General features: G+C 38.6%; 1 protein-coding gene and 1 non-coding gene across 3 annotated transcripts in view; both read right to left on the bottom strand.

Annotated features, from left to right (window-relative positions):
• The window catches only part of NSMAF (neutral sphingomyelinase activation associated factor), a 1,015,053-nt gene extending 995,050 nt beyond the window's left edge, over positions 1-20,003 (bottom strand). Inside the window, exons 1-2 of one of the 2 annotated variants that reach the window (XM_049781950.1) lie at positions 19,773-20,003; positions 2,059-2,148 (exon numbers count right to left, since the gene is read on the bottom strand). In XM_049781950.1, the coding sequence (XP_049637907.1) occupies positions 2,059-2,148; positions 19,773-19,831 (149 nt within the window). In that variant the 5' untranslated portion in view covers positions 19,832-20,003. The remainder of the gene's footprint in view (positions 1-2,058; positions 2,149-19,772) is intronic. The other variant, XM_049781951.1, reaches the window with a different exon arrangement.
• Positions 11,495-11,616, bottom strand: LOC126021266 (small nucleolar RNA SNORA49). The gene has a single exon (XR_007499836.1). It is a non-coding gene; the product is annotated as a small nucleolar RNA SNORA49 (small nucleolar RNA).
• Positions 20,004-22,969: the final 2,966 nt, after the last annotated feature.

Genomic DNA, 22,969 nt, shown 5'->3' with positions numbered 1-22,969 from the left:
TTAAAATGGTTTATTAGTTTTGGAATTCTTTTTAACATGTGTACATTTCATCAAAAACACAGTTAATGAATGAGGAAATCTAATGTAGTAAGAGGGTATGCTTAGATTAATTACCCTTGACCCCAGAGCCTAGGGAGGAAAGAGGGAGAAAAAATACACTTTTTTTTTTTTTTTTTCCACTTTTTTTTTTTTTTGCTGGAATAACTTTCATTTTAGTTAATGCCATCTTGGTGTTATAAACAAAAATCTTCATTGATTCTTTTCACTTCTGTACAGTTTTCAAAATGTATACTCAAAGAAACAGAAAATAATTAGCTATTCTAATAGAACATTTTGTTATATAGCAGATATAGTTAAAGTAAATGTTATTAAAAATATAGAGATATTAGGGCCGGAGTGATAGTACAGTGGTAGGGTGTTTGCCTTGCAGATGGCCAATCCAAGATGAACCTGGGTTTAATCTCCGGCATCCCATCGGGTCCTCTGAGCCTGCCAGGAGTAATTTCTGACTGCAGAAGTTAACCCTACCGTATTTTCCAGCATATAAAACGACTTTTTTTTTTTCCAGGAGTTAACCCTACCGTATTTTCCGGCATATAAAACGACTTTTGAAATGAAAAAAAGTCAACCCAAAACCGGGGGTCTTCTTATATACAGAGTATATCCCGAAAAACGTTTCGATATGCTGCTAAAGGAAAATCATCTGGATATTGCCACGAAACTAATTTTCCAACTCGATCCTGCACCAATCACTGCAAGGCTGCTCGGACAGCCTCTCTCACTCAGCCAATCCGAGCAGACAATGTTCTGGACCCGAATCTACACTGTCAAAAGCCTGCTCAGATTGGCCAGAGTCAGAGAGAAAGTCTATTACAGTATAACCTTTGAACCTTTGCTTGTTGTGATTGGCTCACTGTGGTACATGCAGTTGCAGCACAGTAACGTTCTATCTAATACAGCAAATATAGGCCTAAACCTATGTTTTCACCGTAAAATTAGTGGTCGTCTTATACGCCGGAAAATATTGTGCCTCTGGGTGTGGCACAACCCCCTCCCCAAAATAAATAAATGAATAAAATATAGAAATGTTAGTTCTAATTTAAGTCAATTTTTCATTTTTTAATTTTTACTTTACTATTGATTGATTTTATTCTACTCTAGTGTGTTTTTGTTGTTCTTGTTGTTGTTTGGTTTTTGGGCCACACCTAGCGGCAGTGTCAGGGGTTACTCCTAGCTCTGTGCTCAGAAATCATTCCTGGCAGGTTCAGAAGACCATACGGATGCTGAGATTCGAACCATTGCCTGCCCTGGGTCTACTGCTTGCAAGGCAAATGCCCTACCGCTGTGCTATCTTTCTGGCCCCTCACTCTAGTATTTTGACCATTATGTTGTAAGATCATAACACAAATAACTGATAATATAATTACAAAGTAATGTGAGAAAAAAGTTGAAGGAGTCAAAAATCTTATTCTGCTATTTTTCAATACTCACAACAAGAAATTAGAAAGCACTGTTTTTTTTTTTTTTAGCTTTGAAAAAACCTCTGAAGTCAGAAGAGTAACATACAAATCCCTTCTTCTCATCTTTCACCTAGTAAGATACTGGGAGATACATGATTCTCCCTTTGAATTTAAAATATAAAGCATCAATAAGATGCGTTAGTTTAGAACTGGGAACTGAAAGGAATTAAACGGATATTCATTATATATAGATATATCTTCAGTAACAGTATTGCAAATCATGGTGCCTAAAAGGAAAAGAGGGGAGGAAAAAGGGGTAAATGGGAAAGACAGACAAGAAAAGTATCCGCCATAGAGGAAGGCTGGGGAGTGGGAATGGAAGGATCACTGGTAGTGAAAATAAACAGTGGTAAAGGGATGGATGTTAGAACTGGTTCTCAACCATCAACAACTTTCTACCTCTATCTCAGAAATTTAATAAAAATTTCTCTTCAGAAATTAGTAATGATTCAAAAGTTATTTCCTCACAATTATTAACTGCATATCCATGGGGGAACAAACATGTGTTAGTTCAGAGAGATCTAAGAGTCTTCCTTACCTTTCATCCTGACTGCCCCAATGTTGAATATGATTAGCCCTATGCTGCTCAAAGTAGTATTCTTCCAAGTTAAGCAGCAGCAAGGAAAACCTGAATTGAAAAGGAAAAGAATGTCATGTTTCTTTTCTATCTCATCTATTTATTTTTAAAATGGGTTTATTAGTAAAGAACAACTTATACGTTGGAAAGAGATATAAGCAGAGCAGGCTTTAAAGCAAGTATCATATGTTTATTTATTTTTTTTATGAAGTATAAGAAAGCAACTTCTTTGGCTGGAGAGACAGTACAGTGGATCTGGCACTTGTTTTGCATGCAGCCAAACCCTGTTTCAGATTCCCCACAAATATATGGTCCCTGAGCACCATCAGGGGTCATTCCTGAACAAAGATCCAGGAATATGCAGAGAGAATGACAGGATATAACCCCTGTCTAACACTTCATCTTTAAAAGAAGAAAAATTTTAAAACAGCTCTTCACATGGCATTTTCCCATTCATAGTTCAGAAGTCATTTATTGTGTATATATGACATGCCAGACACTCTATTTCTCTCTAGTAAGTGGGGAAAAGGGAACAGATAAACCTGTGGAAAGGCCACAGAAGATTTTATTTTTTTAAGTGGGGGTAGATCTTCAAATATTGATGAATCACTTCAAGATATTTAGATTAAATATTGCAGATTAAATGTGAATGTTTATTCCTACTGCCCTAGAAACACCAAAAGAATACTAGTAAACGTATTTGTTAAAGGCAAAACATACAGATAAAGTAAGTTGGGGAAACATGGAATCAGATAAGAGATACTGATCAATGTGTGACATAGAAGGAATACTTCTTAAATATGTATGGAAACATACAGAATACTCAAAGTAATCTTAAAATAAAAAAAAATAAAAAAAATAAAATAAAAAAAAAAGAATTCAATATGACAAAGCTATAGTAATTTCCTGGTACTGAAACAGAGTCCCAGATAAATATAAATCAGAAGCCAGAGATTAAATTCTAACAAAGTTAATCTGATAAGGCAATTAATTTATAACAAAGGCAATAAAATTTATAAAAAAGGAGCTAGGTACATGAAGTGGAAGCTGAATCTTTAGCAAATGGTGCTAAGATAATTGGATAGTCATATGCAAGGAATAAAAGGAAGAGCAGAGCCTGTTCTGGCATCAGGAAAGAATGTCACTCCAGGTGAGTGGATCCTGCCCTGAAGGATGGAGTCAGAGAGCACGGTCACTCCATTCTGCTCCACAGCCATACATTCACTGTTGGTGGAAATGCCATCTAGTTCAGCCTTTCTGGAAAATATGAATATTCCTTAAAAAAAAAAAACCTAGAAATTGAGCTCATATGATCCAGCAATACCTCAAACACAATACAAAAAGGGCCTCTGTATGCCTATGTTCATTGCAGCACTATTTACATTAGCCAGAATATGGAAACAACCAGGTGCCCAACAAAACATGATTTGCTGGGGCAGGAGAGATAGCATGGAGGTAGGGTGTTTGTCGTGCATGCAGAAGGGGCATGGTTAGAATCCCGGCATCCCATATGGTCCCTTAAGCCTGCCAGGAGTGATTTCTGAGCGTAGAGCCAGAAGTAACCCCTGAGCACTGCCGGTGTGATCTAAAAACCAAAAAAAGAGAGAGACAGAGAGAGAGACAGAGAGAGACAGAGAGAGATGATTTGCTAAAGGAACATGGTATATCTACACAATGGAATACTACACAGCTATTAGGAAAAAATGAAGTCAAAAAACTTGCCAATTTATGGATGGACATGAAAATTATTATGTTGACTGAAATAAGAGAAAAAGATAGACACAGAATAGTCTTACTCATCTGTGGGATTTAAGAAAAATAAAAGACAGCATGGTAATAATACCCAGAGACAATAGAAATATAGGCTGTAAGGACAAGCCTATTATATGAAGCTTATCACAAAGAGCAGTGAGTGTAGTTAGAGAAATACAGCACTAACAACTACCATGACAATGATAGTGAGAGACAGAAGTAAAATGTCTGTCCCAAAGACAAGCAGTGGGTGGGGAAGGAGGGAATGAGGACAACTTGGTGGTGGGAAAGTAGTTACACAGATAAAAAGTGGTGTTCATTCGATGACTGAAACTCAACCACAGTGCTTAAATAAATATTATAATTAAACCCCTTACACAAAGATTAATTCAAAATGTATTAATGATCTGGATATAAAATCCATTTCTATAAAATATATTGATAAAACATAAACAAGACTCTCCAAACACTTAAACTCAAAGAAGTTTCCAATAAGACAGCTCCTCAGTAAAAAAAATCAAAGGCAGAAATAGGCAAGTGGGATTACATAAAACAAAAAGCTTCTGTGCTGCAATTATATTTGCAAATCATACATCAAACAAATGGCTCTTAGTCAAGGTATGCAAAAGCACTCAAAGGTCAACACCAAACAATCCTATCAACAAATGGGATTCAAAGCAGTATAGCATTAAGGTTTTTATCTTGCATGCAAAAAACACTAATTCAATTCATGGCACTGCAAATGGTTTGCAAGCTCTGCCAGGACTGAACCTTCAGCAATGAGCCAGGAACAAACCCTATACTCAGAGGGTTTGCTCCTAAGCCAAGATCCAATGGCCAACCAAGAACAAATAATGGTGAGTAAATGGTCAATGACTCAAAGATGGCAAATGGGCCTGTGAAAAATTGTTTATCATCACTCATTATCAGGAAAATAAATGTAAATAAACATGAGGTATCACCTTTTATATCAAGTATGATACATCAGAAAGTCTGGAAACAATTAGCACTGTCATGGAGTTGGCAAAAAAGGAATTTTCTTTGACTGTTCTGGATTGTTGCTTGCTTAAGCATCTTTGGAAAAACAATCTGGAGACGACTCAAAAAATTAATAGAATAAAATATTTAAGCCTAGAGTTACAATGACACTGAAATTCCACTCTTTGGCATCTATCCTCCAAACACAATAACATTATTCAGAATGGGTATATGATATGTTCATCACACCATTATTTACAGTAGCCAAGAAATGGAAACAACCTAACTGTTCAGTAACAGAGGATTAGAAAAAAAATCATGCTTTAAAGATAAAGTGGAAAACCACTTAACTATGATTTTAAAAGATGAGACCAAGCAGTTTGCTGCAACAGGAGGTGTGTGTGTGTGTGTGTGTGTGTGTGTGTGTGTGTGTGTGTGTGTGTGTGTGTGTTATGATCTGAGGAAGTCCTACTAAGCAAGGTGAGTCAGAAAGAAAAAGGCAACTGGTTGATGTCACCCATAAAGATTTCTCCTATAAAGAAATGAAACTAGCAATTGGTCAAACCCCAATAGAAACAACTCTGAAATATAGTCAACAGAAATGTGACCTTAGGATGCTGGAGAGAGGTGGAAGGAAGAGACAAGAGGATAATGGTGAAGGAATCCAGGCACTCCAGAGGTGGGTCTTTTATAGCAGCAATGTACTATATGGCATATTAATACTATTGTAAAAATAATGAATTAAAAATCATGAAATAAAAAAACTGGTAAGGATGTAAAGAAGGAAAGCTGTGCATGATTGGTAGCATTGTAAAATGGTGCAATTTCTATAGATAACAATATGAAGGTTTTTCAAAAATATTAAAAATATAACTACTATATGATCTGGTAGTCTGACTTAACCAGAAGAAAAAAAACCTCCAAGAGATATCTGCATAACTGTATTTACTGCAGCATTTTCCACAAAAGCCAGGAGAGGAAAGCAACAGAAACGTCCACCTGCAGATGGCTCCATCTATGTGGCATATGCAGTCAGGCACTGTTAAGCAAAGTTGATGTAGGACCACTATGGACCCAATGGTACTTGTGATCTCATAAGGTTATACCATAGCCTAGATATCCTATAGGTGATACCATTGATTATATCAATTTTATTATATATATATATACACACACACAACAAAATCACCTAATAAATTATGATTTTTATATTGCTACCCAGAATGTTATATAAAAGCTATTATATAGAGCTAAAGAATTAGGGAACTTTTCTGAACCCATCTATACTTCTTATTGAAGTGTTCGGTTATATTTTCAATAACTTTTTAAATTTTGGTACTGGGTATATGACTCAACTTGTAGTGTATGTACTTTGTATGTGAGGATCCATGCTATTAGAATGGTATTGCATCGTTCACAACCAGTAGTCCTGATAGCCCATGAGCATTGCTTTATTAAAAACTAAAATAACCAGGTTAATGTTTTATGATACTATGACTATTAGGACCATATTCTATGAAATAAGAGCTCTGAAGCCTAAAACAATTAAAATCATTTTCAGACTTTTATGATCTCACTCATTAGTACAGCTGACTTAATAGCTGATAACTTAATAGTGAATTATCTATTGAATATGAATTATTTTATTCAAAACCATGTATTACAAAGTTGCTCATAATACATTTGTTCCAAGGTCAATCCCACTAATTATGCAAAATTCCCTCCACCAATGTTCCTGCATTTCCCAACCATTCCTAAGCTTATCCCCTTGGAAGGCATGAAATAATAATTTATATCCTTTGTTTACAAGTAAATGGTGATGAAATTAGTTTAAAAAGGTAGAGATATAAGAAAATTTGTGAAAATTGTTATATTTCACAACAAGGTCATTAAGTCATTGTTAGGAGGTTTCTTTTTTTTTTTTTTTTTTTTTGGTTTTTGGGTCACACCCGGCGGTGCTCAGGGGTTAGTCTTGGCTGTCTGCTCAGAAATAGCTCCTGGCAGGCAGGGGGACCACATGGGAAACCGGGATTCAAACCAACCATCTTTGGTCCTGGATCGGCTGCTTGCAAGGCAAACGCCGCTGTGCTATCTAAGTGATTGGCTAGCTGATATTCTTTTATATGTTTTGTTTCTGAAATTATGTGGCTTTGAATCCACTTTGACATCAAATTGGTATGTTCTTACTGAGATGACAGTATTGAAAAAAACAATTGGAGTTACCTAGGAATTTCAAGCTCTGTGGCTGTTACTGCAGCTTTCTTTTAAGGCATAGTTTTAGCTGCCAGGGCTTCTAGTATGAGAAGGCAGGATGCCTACACTCACCCCCAAAAAGCCCTGGTGATGTCAGCCCCAATACTGACATACCTGGAGTTTTGGTTGGTTAGGTATCTTTGCAGAGATCAACCTTAGACCACTAAAGATGATGCCCCATTGGCTGTTACCTAAATTTGATTTGATTTGATTTTGGTTTGGGCACCACATCTGGCAGTGCTCAGAGAACTTGGTGTGTGAATTCAAACAGAAATTGGAGTGGAGGCAAGAACCATAAGCCCTGTGCCATCTCTCTAGTCCTGTTACCTAAATTTTGAAGGTGGACTCTATTTGACATTAATCAAAGACACAATATAAATTCAGGTCACAAACCAAAGACATAATATAAATTCAGGTGACCTCGCAAGTAACCTGGGGATCATGGTCAGCAATTATTCAGCACATTACTAATAAACAACATTTATTTACCTATAGGTTTTTAGGCCACACCCGGCAATGCTCAGGGATTACTCCTGTCTCTGCACTCAGAAATCATTCCTGGCAAGCTCAGGGGAACCCATATGGAAACCAGGGATTGAGCCCAGGTTGGTCATATGCAATGCAAGTACCCTACCTGCTGTGCTATTAGTCTGGTTCAAACTAATGAACAATATTTATAATGCTCTCAAAAACTGTATGAGTTTTAACAAAAAAGGGGGGGGCGGAGCGACAGCATGGAGGTAGGGCGTTTGCCTTGCATGCAGAGGGCCGGTGGTTCAGATCCCTGTATCCCATATGGTTCCCCGAGCCTGCCAGGAGCGATTTCTGAGCGTAGAGCCAGGAGTAACCCCTGAGCGCTGGGTGTGACCCCAAAACAAAACAAAACAAACAAACAAAAACCTGTATGAGTTTTATTCAGTGTTTTTGTAGTTTTTTGGCCCTTTAACACCTGGAGTCCAGCACCAGTCCATTGACTAGTGGTGAGAATAAACACATCTGCATAGATCAGGGTTCACTGCAATGAGGAAGATTATGATGTGGGTTTACTGGGATAAAGTGCCAGGATGTCCCACTGGTGTATGTACAGGCAGAGGAAAGGACACAAATGCTACACATTAGCCACTCAACTGTGAGTACCTCAACAACATCAGTGGAGGAAGTAAAACTCTACCCCGACCAAGAGAGCTAATAATGATTAAATTAGGCATTTGTTGTAAAGTTCTTCACATGGCCTCTCAAAGGAGGAGGAAATTAAGAAAAAATGTTGACCAGATAAGAGAAATTGCTAAGCAGTCTCCTATGACCCTCCATTAGACAGGTTCTCCTAAGAAACACTCAACTGCACTCTCTGAAAAGTCATTCAAATACAAGCTATTCCATCTAAGTATATAATATTAAATTCTCCTTTGTTCAGTTTTGCTATTTAGGCACCAGAAAATCAAACCTCAGTCTTCTAGCTAAAGTTCAGATAAACTAAATCTGTTGGACATTCTTTTTTTGGTTGTTGTTGTTTTGGGGCCACACCTGGTGACGCTCAGGGGTTACTCCTGGCTATGCACTCAGATATCACTCCTGGCTTGGGAGATCGAATGGGACACCGGGAGATCGAACCTCGGTCCGTCCTAGGTCAGCCATGTGCAAGGCAAAAGCTCTACTGCTGAGCCACTGTTCCGGCCCCCTCTACTGGGCATTTTTGACATACAAGTCAAAAGTCTGCCCCCAAAGATCAAATTATCAGGATATAGCTGCATATTAATTTGTGTTGGAGTCTTAGATCAATTTCCTCTTAAAATGCTATATAAATGATGTGTCTGATATAGAATTAGCATTAAACCTAGTTAGGCATATATGCTCTTTTTATACTTTTCAAAGTTCTTAGACCACTAAAACTATTCTACAGTTCCAAATTCAACCTCTCCTACAAGTTTCCCGAGCCAGGAAAAACAGCACAGTTAATGTTCTCTGCATGGTCTACCTTGTTATGAAAAAGTATTCTGTCATTTCAGTCAGTATTACTCACAGAATACAAAACCAGAGTCACTTTCTTTGACAAAAACCTATTTTAAGAAAACAGTGCTATAGTACAGGCACCTTTTCAAGCTGCAGGCGATAAACCATAGAGCCAAATATGAATCACTTTTGAACAGAGGATGACCCACATGAGAACTTTTACAAAATAGAAATCTGCGTAAAAGGCTGCCTGTAATAAGAAACTTTGTAAAAATAGAAAATAAACAACATTTTTTTTACCTCTTTTTTAAATCAATACTTTTCTTTTCTTTTCTTTTTTTTTTTTTTTGTTTGTTTTTGGGCCACACCCGTTTGACGCTCAGGGGTTACTCCTGGCTATGTGCTAAGAAATCGCCCCTGGCTTGGGGGGACCATATGGGACTCCGGGGGATCGAACCGCGGTCCGTTCCTTGGTAGCGCTTACAAGGCAGACACCTTATCTCTAGCGCCACCTTCCCGGCCCTACTTTTCTTTTCTTACAAAGCCCAGGTACTTGGTTCAATCCATGTGATACAAATACAGCTTGTACAAATCAGCTATTTAGATTTTAGTACAGGGATATCAAAGGCAGCAGTATATCGGTGGTTTGTTTGCATGTGGTTAGCTCTTGGACGAGCTTAGTGCTTTTGTTAGAAACATCAGTGGAAGAATGGTGAAGTTGCCTGCTCCAATTCCATGGGACACTTCTTTTACTATTATGACTGGTATATGCTTTAGTCAGAAGGCTCACACTCCCACCTTCTCTCTCTCCATCACCCAGATCCTCCCTACAAAAACCCTAGTCAAAAATTACAGCTCTCTTGACACCCTTTTGAGGTGCCGTTTGTTCTTGCTTGCTCGTGTTGTGCTGTTTACGTAGCTTCGTTGCATGAGTGGAGTCTGCCACGTTAAGGGTCACCGTTCCACCCTAAGTTGTGGGGCATGACCAATAGTATGACCCTTTCTAATTCAATTTCTGGCATGGAGGATGATTCCCTGAACACAGCCTCACAAGTTCCAGAAATAATGTCTAACTCTTGCCCTTGAAATTAAACTATCTATATCAGCACTGTTATAATTTCATGTATGTCAGGATCCTTTTTATTCAGCGGGGGCACCCCCAGTGGTGCTCAGAGGTTATTCCTGGCTCTGCACTCAGGAATCACTCCTAACAGGCTAGGTGGACCATACGATATGCCATATGTTGGAGCTGGGTCAGCCGTGTACAAGGCAAGCACCCTACCCATTGTGCTATTGCCCTGGATCCACAAGATCCTTTTTATTTTAGTTTTTATTAACTTGGCTTTGGGGCCACACAACAAGGCATTCAAGTGTTATTCCTGGATCTACACTCAAAAATTGCTTCTGGCAGGCTCAAGGACCATGTGGGATGGTGGGGATTGAAACCAGGTTGGTTGTGTACAAGGCAAACACCCTACCCAGTGAGCTTCAGCCCCATCAGGATCCTTCTTAATACCTTTTTGCTTCAACAATAAATAACCTGCCATGACTACTTTTTCTTTTCTTTTTTTTTTTTTTGTTTTTTGGGTCACATCTGGTGGTACTCAGGGATTACTCCTGGCTCTAAGCTCAGAAATCATTCGTGGCAGGCTTAAGGACCATATGAGATGCTAGGATTTGAACCATCCTCCTTCTGCATGCAAGGCAAACACCCTACCTCCATGCTATCTCTCCGGCCTGACTATTTATTCTTGAATGTTTCTTCATTTCTACTTGATTATTTCTCTTACATAGAATTCTATACAGTTCTCTGGCTTAATATAAATTAAAGTTGTCAACAAGAAAAGTCATAAAATTATATTTCACTAAGCATTGATGGAGAAAGGTGCCCTTTTATTTTGTTTCGCCACTTCCTGTTTCCAGTCTTTATCAGGTATACAATCCACCTCTTCTGCCCCCCGCCCCTTCCACTTTCATGGCCTGTAACACGGAACACAATGATCTCTGTTCCTCTTTCTAATGAGTTTAGTTTTTATTTTCCCCTCTGATTTACAGACTCTATGGCTCACGTAAATCTTCTTGACATTCTGAGTCCATAGCTCACCTCATAATGCCTCATTCCTTTTGAAGATGCCTGGAGCTCTTTAGAACTAGATTCCAATCTTGAGCCATTCCAAAGAAACCCCCTGACACTTTGAACACATATTCTTTTTATTTAAAAAAAAAAAAAAAAAGGCAAGAAGGTCGGATGCAGAATCCTGTGTCAGCCTGTCAGTAGCTCCAAAACTCCAGAACTTGCCAGTTAGCTGCCTCAAAAGATCCTGAGCACCTCACTGGAAAACTATTTATTAGGCTCTCAACAGTGCCCCACCTGAAAGGTTGTAGGTGGAGCAACAGGCAGAGATAAGGATATTATAGGGAAATATTATAAAAAGCTTCCATATATAACATCCATCGAATAGTGACTGTCAGCTCACCTTGTAGGCCCCAAAGGAAACAGTCTTCCTGGGGAGGGAAATGTGCTTTTCCTGTACCCTCAGGCAATACCACATATTATTCTTCTGATGAAATAAAATACAGATGATGATATTATCCATGGTCTACATGTAACTAATAGAGATATATGAGTGACGAAATATTATTTTTAGTCCCTGACACATAAACTACTAGTCTGTCTTCCCTGTATATCTTTTCATCTACTTGAAATGCTGTCACCAGTGCAAGCAATTCCACTACTTCATCTGGCCTTTTGATCCCTTCTCTCAGGCTTAATGTTCTCTCTAACACTAGATTGGACTCCAGGAAATTACATTTGCCTCTGACTATGAGACAGTTATTTCCTGGCCCAGTTGTTTCTGATATAGAAAGCCATTCATTGACACTATCCATAAACCCCATTTCTATTTTCTTTTCTAATATGTACTTTATTTAAATAGCATGGTTTACAAAGTTGTTCCTTATTTCTAGCATGCACTGTTCCAATCATTTCTATTTTCAAGCCTAAACTAGCTGTAAGAACAAATGGCATAAAAATCACCTTTGTTCTCAAAGTATTTTATTTTCCCTCATCAAAAGCCCCTGGGTTGATACTTCATGAGCTTCTCTATATTTTTCAAGAAGGAATGATGAAAATATGGTTTGAAGAAACAAAAAAAAATATCAGGAGGAAAACTAAGTTATTGTTATCTAGAAAAGAGTGTCTTAAAACTTTAACATGTGTGCAATCATTCTGGGGACCTTGATTTAACTGCAGACTCTGATGCAGGAGACCAGGGTGCAGGACTAAAAATCTTGCATATACAACAAATTACTGGTCAATGCAGGTTCAGTGGAACGTAGTTCCACAGACTTTGATCATTCCTGAGTTACTCTAAACTCCAGATAAATATAAACTCTAGCTGAATATTGAAATAGAAGCAGCAAGTAATGGTGAAAAAGGGACTAGATTTGAAAGCTTGGCTGAAATGATGTGAAAGGAAGAGGAAAGACTTAGTTAAAAAAAAAAGGCCTTTGCCCAATTCTCTAAGCAGCTGAAAGCCTGATTTATTAGGGGAACATATTGCTAAGGGATAGTCGATAGGAAATGTAGGAAAAGCTAGGGGTGGAGAGAAATAACGGCAACACACCTTGCCTTCCCTAGAGGGAGAGTGTCATGACTTGGTTTTGGGTTTGGGTTTGGGTAAAATGAGGCCTCCTTTGGAAATCTGGAATGACATGACTGCCTTGAAATAGATCTAGAGCCAGAATTTACATTAGCTATTTAACTTCAAAACTCTAGTCAAACCAAGGTAGTACTCCTCAACCCCAAGTGCAAGGAAAAATCAATAAAAACACTTTCTATAAAATACATCTTAAATTTACAGATTCAAGAATTTGTAATCATAAATTTCCAAGAATAAAATGCCACAATCAAAATTCCAAAATCAGGTCAAAAAGTAAAATAAATGATTGAGAGTCACTACAAGCAACTTATTAATTTTCCTCTATCTGTTCAATGCAATAAGAATGCTTTATAAAAAATAAAGGGCTGTCAATAAACAGTAACAAAGGTACTGACTTTTCATAAAAATAGTTGTAAATGTTCCAAATAGAACTGAAAAACCCAAAAGTGAAATTGAAATTAAAACTCAAACTAATGAGCATAGATAGCATTACTAGATATTTGGAGAGAGAAATCATTAAGTTGCAAGACATGGGCAACCACAATTGCAGTACAGAATAATTATGAAAATTATTTTAAAAAATCATTATGAGGAATTTAAAAATGAGAAGCAGCAATATTTCAAACTCTAAAGGCTTGGTTTCAAATTTTTAAAAAAATGCCTCAGCATTAGCAACCTCAATCAGGATAGAAGAAAAAAAAATAAAATTCTGCATAGCCAATCAGTGAAACATTATAAAAAGGAGATCTTAAAAGCAGACAGATAAAAGGTAAATAAATAAAAAAATAAAACTAGGTGGTAGTAGGCTACCAAATAGTCTCACAAAATAAAAGGTTACTTCCACCAAAGTTCCATTGGAACCTCCTGTGGTCTTATTTCAAACAGTCTTTAATCAAGCAAAAGTTTTGGACTCAAGTTACTCATGCCATAGAAAGTTCTGGTGTTTCCCTAATGAATCTCTTGATAGAATTCAGCTATGTCGAATGGAAGCTTCTGAGAAGGCCTCAATTAAGCCACACAGGAGAAGGGTTAATCCATGACCACAACCTAAAGTTCTCTACTGATTCCTGGTCCCTGGTCATTTTAACAGGGAACAAATTTCCACTGAAGTCTCAAGCAGGCCAGGTAGTTAAGTGCTGTGCTGAGATATGACATGGCATATCTCTTATTGACTTTTCCCCTTGAATTCCATCCACCAAAAGCTGTTACAGAGAGACCTGGTGCATAATCTTTTGCACATTTTCAAAATGCTCAAAAAATATATGCAGCAAAATACAGTTTCAAAACAAAACATCATAAAGATGTTCAAACAAACATAAACATTGATGAACATGAGAGCTATAATGGTGAACTTCTAAAGAGACAAACAATAAGAAAAACTTCCACGGGGACAAGATATACAAGAGAGAATGTTTAACTAAGACAATTAATAAAAATGCTTATGTAGGGTCCGGAGAGATAGCAAAGCGGCGGCGTTTGCCTTGCAAGCAGCCGATCCAGGACCAAAGGTGGTTGGTTCGAATCCCGGTGTCCCATATGGTCCCCCGTGCCTGCCAGGAGCTATTTCTGAGCAGACAGCCAGGAGTAATCCCTGAGCATCGCTGGGTGTGGCCCCCCCCAAAAAAACCCAAAAATGCTTATGTAAATATACAGCCATTGATGAGACAATTACAATTTCTACTTTGTAATTTAAAATATAGATCAGACTAGGATGCAAAGTTCACCCACATTATGGGACAAACTATTCACCCAATACCCATCAAATAAGGAGCTAATATCTGAGATATACAAGGTACTGACAGAACTGCACAAGAAAAAAAATCTAACCCCATCAAAAAATGGGAAGAAGAAATGAATACACTTTCTCAAAGAAGAAATACAAATGGTCAAAAGGCTCATGAAAAATTCTCCATATCACTAATCATTAGGGAGATGCAAGTCAAAACAACAATGAGGTACCATCTCACACCACAGAAACTGGCACACATCACAAAAAATAAGAACAATCAGTGCTGGCAGAGAAGTGGGGAGAAAGGAACTCATTCACTGCTGGAGAGAATGCTATCAAGCCCAGCCTTTATGGAAATCAATATGGAGATCTTAAAAAAGCTGGAAATTGAGCTCCTATATGAACCAATTATACCACTCCTAGGGATATATCCTTGAAACACAAAAACACAACACAAAAATGCCTTCTGCACACCTATATTCATTGCAGTGCTATTTACAATAGCCAGAATTTGGAAACAACCCAGATGTCCAACAACAGATGAGTGGCTAAAGAAACTTTGGTACATATACACAATGGAATACTACGCAGCCAACAGGGAAAATGAAGTAATGAAATTTTCCTATACATGGATGAACATGGAAACTATTATGTTGAGTGAAATAAGTCAGAGGGCGAGAGATAGACAGAAAATAGTCTCACACATCTATGGGATTTAAGAAAAATGAAAGACATTATTGTAATAATACCCAGAGATAATAGAGATGAGGGCTGAAAGGATTGGCCCACAATATGAAGTTTACCACAAAGAGTGGTGAGTGCTGTTAGAGAAATTACTACACCAATAACTATCATGACAATGGTAGTGAATGAGAGAAACAGAATGCTTGTCTCAAATATAGTCGGGGGGAAGGAGTGAGATTATGACTGAAACCAAACTACAAACATGCTTGTAACTATATCAGTTTTCTTTTGGTTATTTCTGTTATGTAAGATAGGTCCATTATATTATTTATTTATATATCTATCTCCTTTGCTAAATAAATATCATTATATAATAATGAAAGATTTAGAATGTTAAGAAGATATCGATTCTAAACTGACATATATATATATATAATGTATCTGCTTTTTATTTATCTCCATACATATCTCTATAAGACAGTTTAAGAAACAACAGTAAAATCTATAGGGTTTATACTATCTAAATTTTACCCAGGAAATTAGTATAGTTAATTTGAAAGGCCTTTAAGTATCTTTTTGTTTTTGTTGTTGCTTTCACAATCTTCCTCTAATAAGTATGTACCATATATTGCCTGGGACACATTTACACCAAAAGTCAATTGTTATTCATAAAAATTTTTCATTTTTATCTTAAATGGGCATCCTGTATTTGTACCTAATAATTCTAGTTGGTTTTCTTCCTCTGTTGCTTCTTTTGTGAAGTTTGCTACACTTAAACCTACCAATCTAAAATGTGTTTGCTTTTTCCTTCTTTTCCACTACTTTAATCTAACAGGGGTCCTCAAACTTTTTAAACAGGGGGCCAGTTCACTGTCCCTCAGACCATTGGAGGGTCTGACTATAGTAAAAACAAAACTTATGAACGAATTCTTTTTTTTTTTTTTTTTTTTTTTTGTGGTTTTTTGGTCACACCCGGCAGTGCTCAGGGATTATTCCTGGCTCCAGGCTCAGAAATTGTTCCTGGCAGGCACGGGGGACCATATGGGACGCCGGGATTCGAACCGATGACCTCCTGCATGAAAGGCAAACGCCTTACCTCCATGCTATCTCTCCGGCCCCTTATGAACGAATTCTTATGCACACTGCATATATCTTATTTCGCAATGAAGAAACAAAACAGATACAAATACAATATGTGGCCCGCGGGCCATAGTTTGAGGACCACTGATAGGACATCAACCCAAGAATCTCCTAATTCCACTGCTTTGAGTTGTGTATAACTTACAGCAGCAAAGACTTAACACTCAGAGAAATAAATGCTAACTTCAAGTTACTCTTTTTTCAGGGTCATTACCTGATAGCTACAGAAATATAAAATTTCTTAAAGGAAAAAAAGTGACTTCACAGAGGTGAGGTCTTTTACGTGTAATCTCTAAACAATTATCAAAAAAGTAGCAGTCCTCCTGAATAGGGGAATAATTATATTAATCACAATTGGTATTAAGTATTTGTTATCACAAGGGATAGATGAAGCTGGAAAAATACGTGTGTAGAAATGGTAAAATTGAGGCCTAGTGAATTTCATTTAAGACATTTTCTTCTCTTCTTTCATAAATGATTTTTTAAAATTTTTCTTTGGGGGAAGAAGGATGTAGAGGGTTACAGGGGTGTTTAGGCAGCTAGCTGCTGTTACTCCTGAAGTACTTCAGGGAATATATAGGGTGCCAGAAATGACACTGGATCAGCAGCATGCAAGGCAGTGCCTTAAGCCTGCACTATTTTGTGGTTTCAGCATTCATTTTCTTTTTGTTTGTTTGATTTTTGAGCCACACTGGTAGCACTCAGGGGTTACTTCTGGCTCTGTGCTCAGAAATCACTCCTGGCAGGCTTGGGGGACCAATGGGATGCCAAGGACAGAACTTGGGTCTGTCCCAGGTCGGCTGCATGCGAGGCAAATGCCCTACCGCTATGCTATCACTCGGCCCCATTCAGAACATCATACAAGGAAGGCAAGTGCTCTACTACTCAGCTACATCACAGAATGTTATTCTAAGATGAGTAAGAGGTTGCTTGATTCTAGCTCATTGAAACATAGATTCGTCACTCAAATTGATATTTATTCAGGACAACAGCCTCGTTAGAGAAGGCCCATCTGTCCAAGGTTGCAGGGCTCCAGGGAAAATTATTAAAAATTTTTGGTGTAAGCAAGGAGAACTCAAATTAATATAAAAGAAATGGCATCCAGTTTTCAAATGATTAATGTTTAAGAACATTATTGCTTCCTGTTTGATGAGCAAATTGATTGTGCGTGCTCAAATTATCTGGGAGTGTTAAGAGTCTTGCCACCTTGTCTAATCAATACATGCCAACAAAGCAGATTACATACAGAAATGAAGGCCCAGAGCTTGATGGCTCATGTGACATTACAGAACTGTGCAAGCAAACTAAATGAAATATGACTTAATGCCACCAAAATAGCTGGCAGATCTAAAGAACAGGTATTGCTGCACAAACAGATCATAGAATTGTGATCAAATAAATGATGTTAGACCTTAAAACATGATAATTAGTTCAAAAGTTCCTATATTGTAAAGAAAGAGAAGACCAACAAGTCTTAAAGTTGATATGGAACAAGAAAACTCCTTCCACATGACACAAGCATTACAAATTAAATCAGTAAAATCTAACAAGTATATTATTTTATTATTGATCTAGCTATTAGGTAACAAGTCTTTGTGAATAAAAGCTAGTTTAAAAAATAAATAAACAGGGATGGAGAGTTAGTAGAGTGAGCAGTGAGCTTGCTTTGCAGAAGGTCAACCTGGACTTGATCCCCAGCATCCCATATGGCTCTTGAGCACTGCCAGGATTAATTCTTGAGTGTTTAACCAGGAGTAATTAACCTTGAGCATTGCCAGACGTGGTTATAACATTTGCCATGAGCACCAAAAAGAATTTGGGGGAAGTCATATTGAAGATACGGTTTACTGTATCTCATCCACTCTACAAGTAGGAGAATGAAATTTCAGATTATAACTATCCTGTTCAGGTCAAAGTTAGAGATGAAAGATAAGAATGGATAAAACTGATGTATAGTCAACATCTATTTAACAAACGAAAAAAATAAAAATGAAAAAATGTTGGAGCTTCAAAATCACACGATCTGTTTTTATTTCCATATTTTATTTAATACACTTTATTATTGGTGTACCCTGTGAAAGAATTTTAATCTGAAATTGAAGCATGTATATTAAATGGAAAAATCTAGGGCAACTACCCTCAAGAAAATAAACTCAAAGAACATAAGACTGATGACCAGCAAATGCCTGTTTCAGAAACATTAAAATAAAATTTGATTTTCTCCAGGTCAGGTTAATCATGTAAAATACAATGGCTGAGCTGAGTTTGTTTTGTACAGTTGAACTGACTTTGTAAGTGTGAGTAATTTAGTATTCCTTCGGTGTTGTTTTTAACACTCTACATTAAATTTTCTCCCCCTCTCACATTCCCTGCCATAAATACAGCCAGGCCCTATCCCTCATAGGCCTGACATTTAGTTTGCTCAGTTTTCTTTTCCAGAATTCCATTCTTCTCCAGTTCCTAGACTCACAAGTTTGATCTTGCCTTGGTTTAGCTCCTTAAGTGGACACCATTAAATTACATGACAGCACTGAACAGCTAGGGGTACTCCAAGTTCCCACATCCCAAACAGGATTGGAAATGAGTCCTCCCCAGTTCCTTTAGGCCCCTGAGGTTCATTAAGCAAACCAGGACTTCTTCATCACTAGAAACGCACTAGGAAGTATTCACAGATTACAAGTGGGGAGGGAAGGGAACCCCAAATCCTTATCAGGTAGGAGCTATAATGGCTTGTACCATCAACTTTTTTCCATGCAAAGCCTTAAAATGAGTGAGTATTCGGTCCATCGCTCAGAGCCAAGGTTGAATCCAGGCTCCCCTTCTTCCTCCCATCCCCCGACACCCAAATAAGACCCTTTTGGGGGCTGTAGGATAGGACAAGTGCATTACTGCAGAAGAATAGGGCAAGGTGGCTCGGTATGAGAGCGCACCCTTTAGTCTCTCCAGAAATGTGGAGGTGCCTGCTCTCAAACCCCCGTCCCGTAGCTGGGGGTGATTCGACCGGGAGAGCTGGGACCTCAATCCCTTTAAATTAGGGTATGTGGGGACATTGTAAGGGGTGTCTGATGAGCCTGCACACTTGCACCCCACCGCGTCACGGCTGCACACGGGCTCGGGCATTCGGGAGAGGGGTGCCTGCTCGCCACCCCTGTCCCAAATTTGGGAGTAACTGGCCCCTCCGGAGAGAGGGGACCCTAACCCCTTTAAACTGGGGGGGGGGGGTCAAGTTAAGGAGTGTCTGATGAGGTGCATACTTGCAACTCACATCCTCTCCGCACCCCTAGGCCCTTGCCAACAGCGCAGGACTCGTCCCCAGCTGTCTGCACCCCGGGGTGGCTGCGCGCTCGGGCACCGCGGCCTTTTCCGGGTGCGTCTCCCGGGGCTGCTCGGGCTTGGGCCCAGGCGAGCTGGACTGCCCGGAGACCCGGCCTGGGCCCGGCGGCGCGTCCCTGGGCGGACCAGGCCTCGTGGGGTGCTCGCCCCCAAGCGACAGCCCCCGCCAAATGCCCCGCAGGCCCCGGGCTCACCTCTCCTTGGAGTAGAGCTGCAGCTGCTGCTCCTGCTGCTGCTTGCGGATAAACGCCATGGAGGGCGGGCAGGGCCAGGGCCGAGTCCTTGGCCGCCCTCCCCGGGCCCGCTGCGGCTTCCCGGTGCGCCCCCGACGCTGCACCCCCGGGGCCCCCGGCGTCTCGGCGTGGGGACTCCGGCGCGCCGTGACTCAGGCCCGGAGGAGGAGCGCGCGCTGACCCGACCCGACGCGGCCGAAGTGGAAGGAGCCCAGCCCGGCCCAGCTCAGCCCCGGAGCCCAGGCCTGACCCGGGAGGCAGGTCCGGGGAGGCTTGCCTGGCGCGCCCTGCTGCGCCCCGGGCTCATGGTTAAGTGGGTGCAGGACAAGCCAGCTCCCCCAGCGAGCGGACAGACCCTCTCTGCATGGCCTCCAGGGTCCCAAAGAGCTCAGAGCAAAATAAAATTGCGTGTTTGCAACCCCTTTGCAGCTGCAAGGTTCGCTCCGAGGCTGCCCCCCCCCCAAAAACTTCATTGAGGTTTAATCCAAGCGATTTATTTAAAATTTAAAATTCATTTTAAATAAATCTATATTTATTATATTTCTTTTCAATAAATATATATTTATATTTCTTTATTTATACTATATATTTATAGATTACATAATCTATAAATATGTATAATATATTTATATATAATATATGATAAAAAAAAAGCTTGCCAGGTTTTTGTTTTTGATTTTGGGCCACACACAGCAGTACTGTGGTGCTACTACTGGCTCTGCACTAAGGTATTACTCCTGGAGAGCTCAGCAGACCATATGGGATATGAATATGGGTTCCATATGGGAACCTTAGTCAGCTGAGTGCAAGTAAAGAGCCCTAACCACTAACCCATATGTATGATTTCATATCATATATATCATATTTTATGTAAATATTATATATTTGTTCATATTATTTATACATATATTTATTTATATTTATTTAAATAAATTGATATGTATTTAAAATTTATTTATGAAACCCATTGAAAGTGCTTTGGTTGATTCCCAGGTGGGTATAATCATGCGACTTGGGAACATTTTTGGCACCTCAAAAAGAAATCTATATCCTTCATTATTATTATGCCACAAGCACAATATCCTTCAGTTCTCACTGTATCTCTCTTACTCACTCTCTCTCTCTCTCTCTCTCTCTCTCTCTCTCTCTCTATATATATATATATATATATATATATATACACACACACACACACACACACACATACATATATCACACACACACCAACTCCTGATCCAGCAAATATTACTCAACTTGATGTAAATTTTTCTATTCTGGACATTTTAACTATAAACAATATCAAATATAATCATGTTATAATATATTGTGTAATACAGTAAGTATTTGTACGGTTCACCTTTGATAGCTTTTGCATATGGCTTCTCTCATTTAGCACAAGATTGTTGAGGTTCACTCATGTATTGGAATTATTTTTATTTGGAGTCTTCTAAACGTATGGATACAACACATTTGTTTATTCATTTATTATTATTCATTTATAAATCAGCCATTAATCAGTTGTGGTTGGTATTTCAGTTTCTACCATTTGGCTATTATGAGTAATGCCACCATGAAAATATATGTACATATATATATATATATAAAATCTTTGTGTGGATTTCTTTTTATTTCCAGAAATAAAAACAAAACAAAAACAACAATAACAAAAAATTTGTGCTTCTTTTTATTTTTTTGCATAGGCACAATAAATATTGGGGAGATTAAAAAGGGAATTCCCTTGGCCTAGGAGATACAGAGTTTCTCTGCCCTTGAAGCATACTGTCATGGGAATAACTACTGGGTCCATAAATGCCATTATTCTTCCCCCTAAGTCTTTTGGATTTTTTTTTTTTATTTTTATTGACTATATACCTAGAAATGGAATTGCTTAGAATATAGTAACTATGTCCAAAATAAAAATGTTAAAACAAAAGCAACTGGGGTTGGAGTGATAGTAGGTATGGCTCTAGCCTTGCATGCAGCTGACTCAGATTCCATCTCCTCTCTCCCAAATGGTCTCCTGAGCTCTCCAGGAGTAATTTCTTAGTGGAGAGCCAGTAGTAACAGCACAGTACTACTGCGTGTGGCCCAAAATCAAAAACAAAAACCTGCCAAACTATTTTTAATGCAATGCCATCTTACTTTCTATCCAAACAATATAAGTGTTCCAATTTCATTACATTCATTGAATACTTTTTAGTTTGACTTATAGTGATCTTTGTTGGTCTCTGTGCTCAGGAATTACTCCTGGCTTGGTCACACAAAAGTGCTTGATAAAAACATAAAATAAAGGGCCCGGAGAGATAGCACAGCGACATTTGCCTTGCAAGCAGCCGATCCAGGACCAAAGGTGGTTGGTTCGAATCCCGGTGTCCCACATGGTCCTCCGTGCCTGCCAGGAGCTATTTCTGAGCAGACAGCCAGGAGTAACCCCTGAGCACTGCCAGGTGTGACCCAAAAACCAAAATAAAATAAAATAAAAATAATAAAAAAAATTAAGAAAATTTTAAAAATAATAAAATAATTAAAAAATAAAATAAAATATTTTTTTAAAAAAAATGCTTGAGGGTTTAGCCAAATGGGATGTGTGGAGGACAAGTACCAGTTGTACTCTCTCTCTAACCCCTTGGGTTAGATTTTTCAAAGGTTCAAAGTGGGATGTTTATCTCAAATTTAATATATAGAAGAGTGCTGATGAGAAGGTCGAGGAGCCAAGAAGAAAAGCTTATGGGGCTCGAATAAAATTGATTCAGTGACATCGGAAAGAGTAAACAGAAAGAAGGCATTCATTAAAAATTTTTGGCACAAGTGAGGGTTGCATGAGTTTCCTCTGACTTATCTAAGACATTTTCATGTGTTCAATTACTGCATAAAACCTAGGACTGGTTAAAAATAAAAGATATCTATCAGAAATATTAGTTCAATGTTTAATAGGAAATTATAAATCTAGACCAAATTTTTTTCATCTGAAGATCATATGATTTCTGGTATATTCCAAAATACCACAGGTAGAAATCAAGAAAATGGAATGCAGGGGCCCAGCAGGCGACTATGAAACCAACAGGTAAATAAGGACCATGGGAAGGAAACAAGGTAGGAAGGAGCCATGGTGAGATAAAAGTTGAGAAACTTTGATCTAGTAAGAAAGCCAAGACATA

The sequence above is a fragment of the Suncus etruscus genome, chromosome 10, assembly GCF_024139225.1.
Source record: "Suncus etruscus isolate mSunEtr1 chromosome 10, mSunEtr1.pri.cur, whole genome shotgun sequence".
Taxonomy (NCBI): Eukaryota; Metazoa; Chordata; class Mammalia; order Eulipotyphla; family Soricidae; genus Suncus; species Suncus etruscus.
Note: the sequence above shows the minus strand (reverse complement) of the source record. Positions and strands in the feature narration are given on the sequence as shown.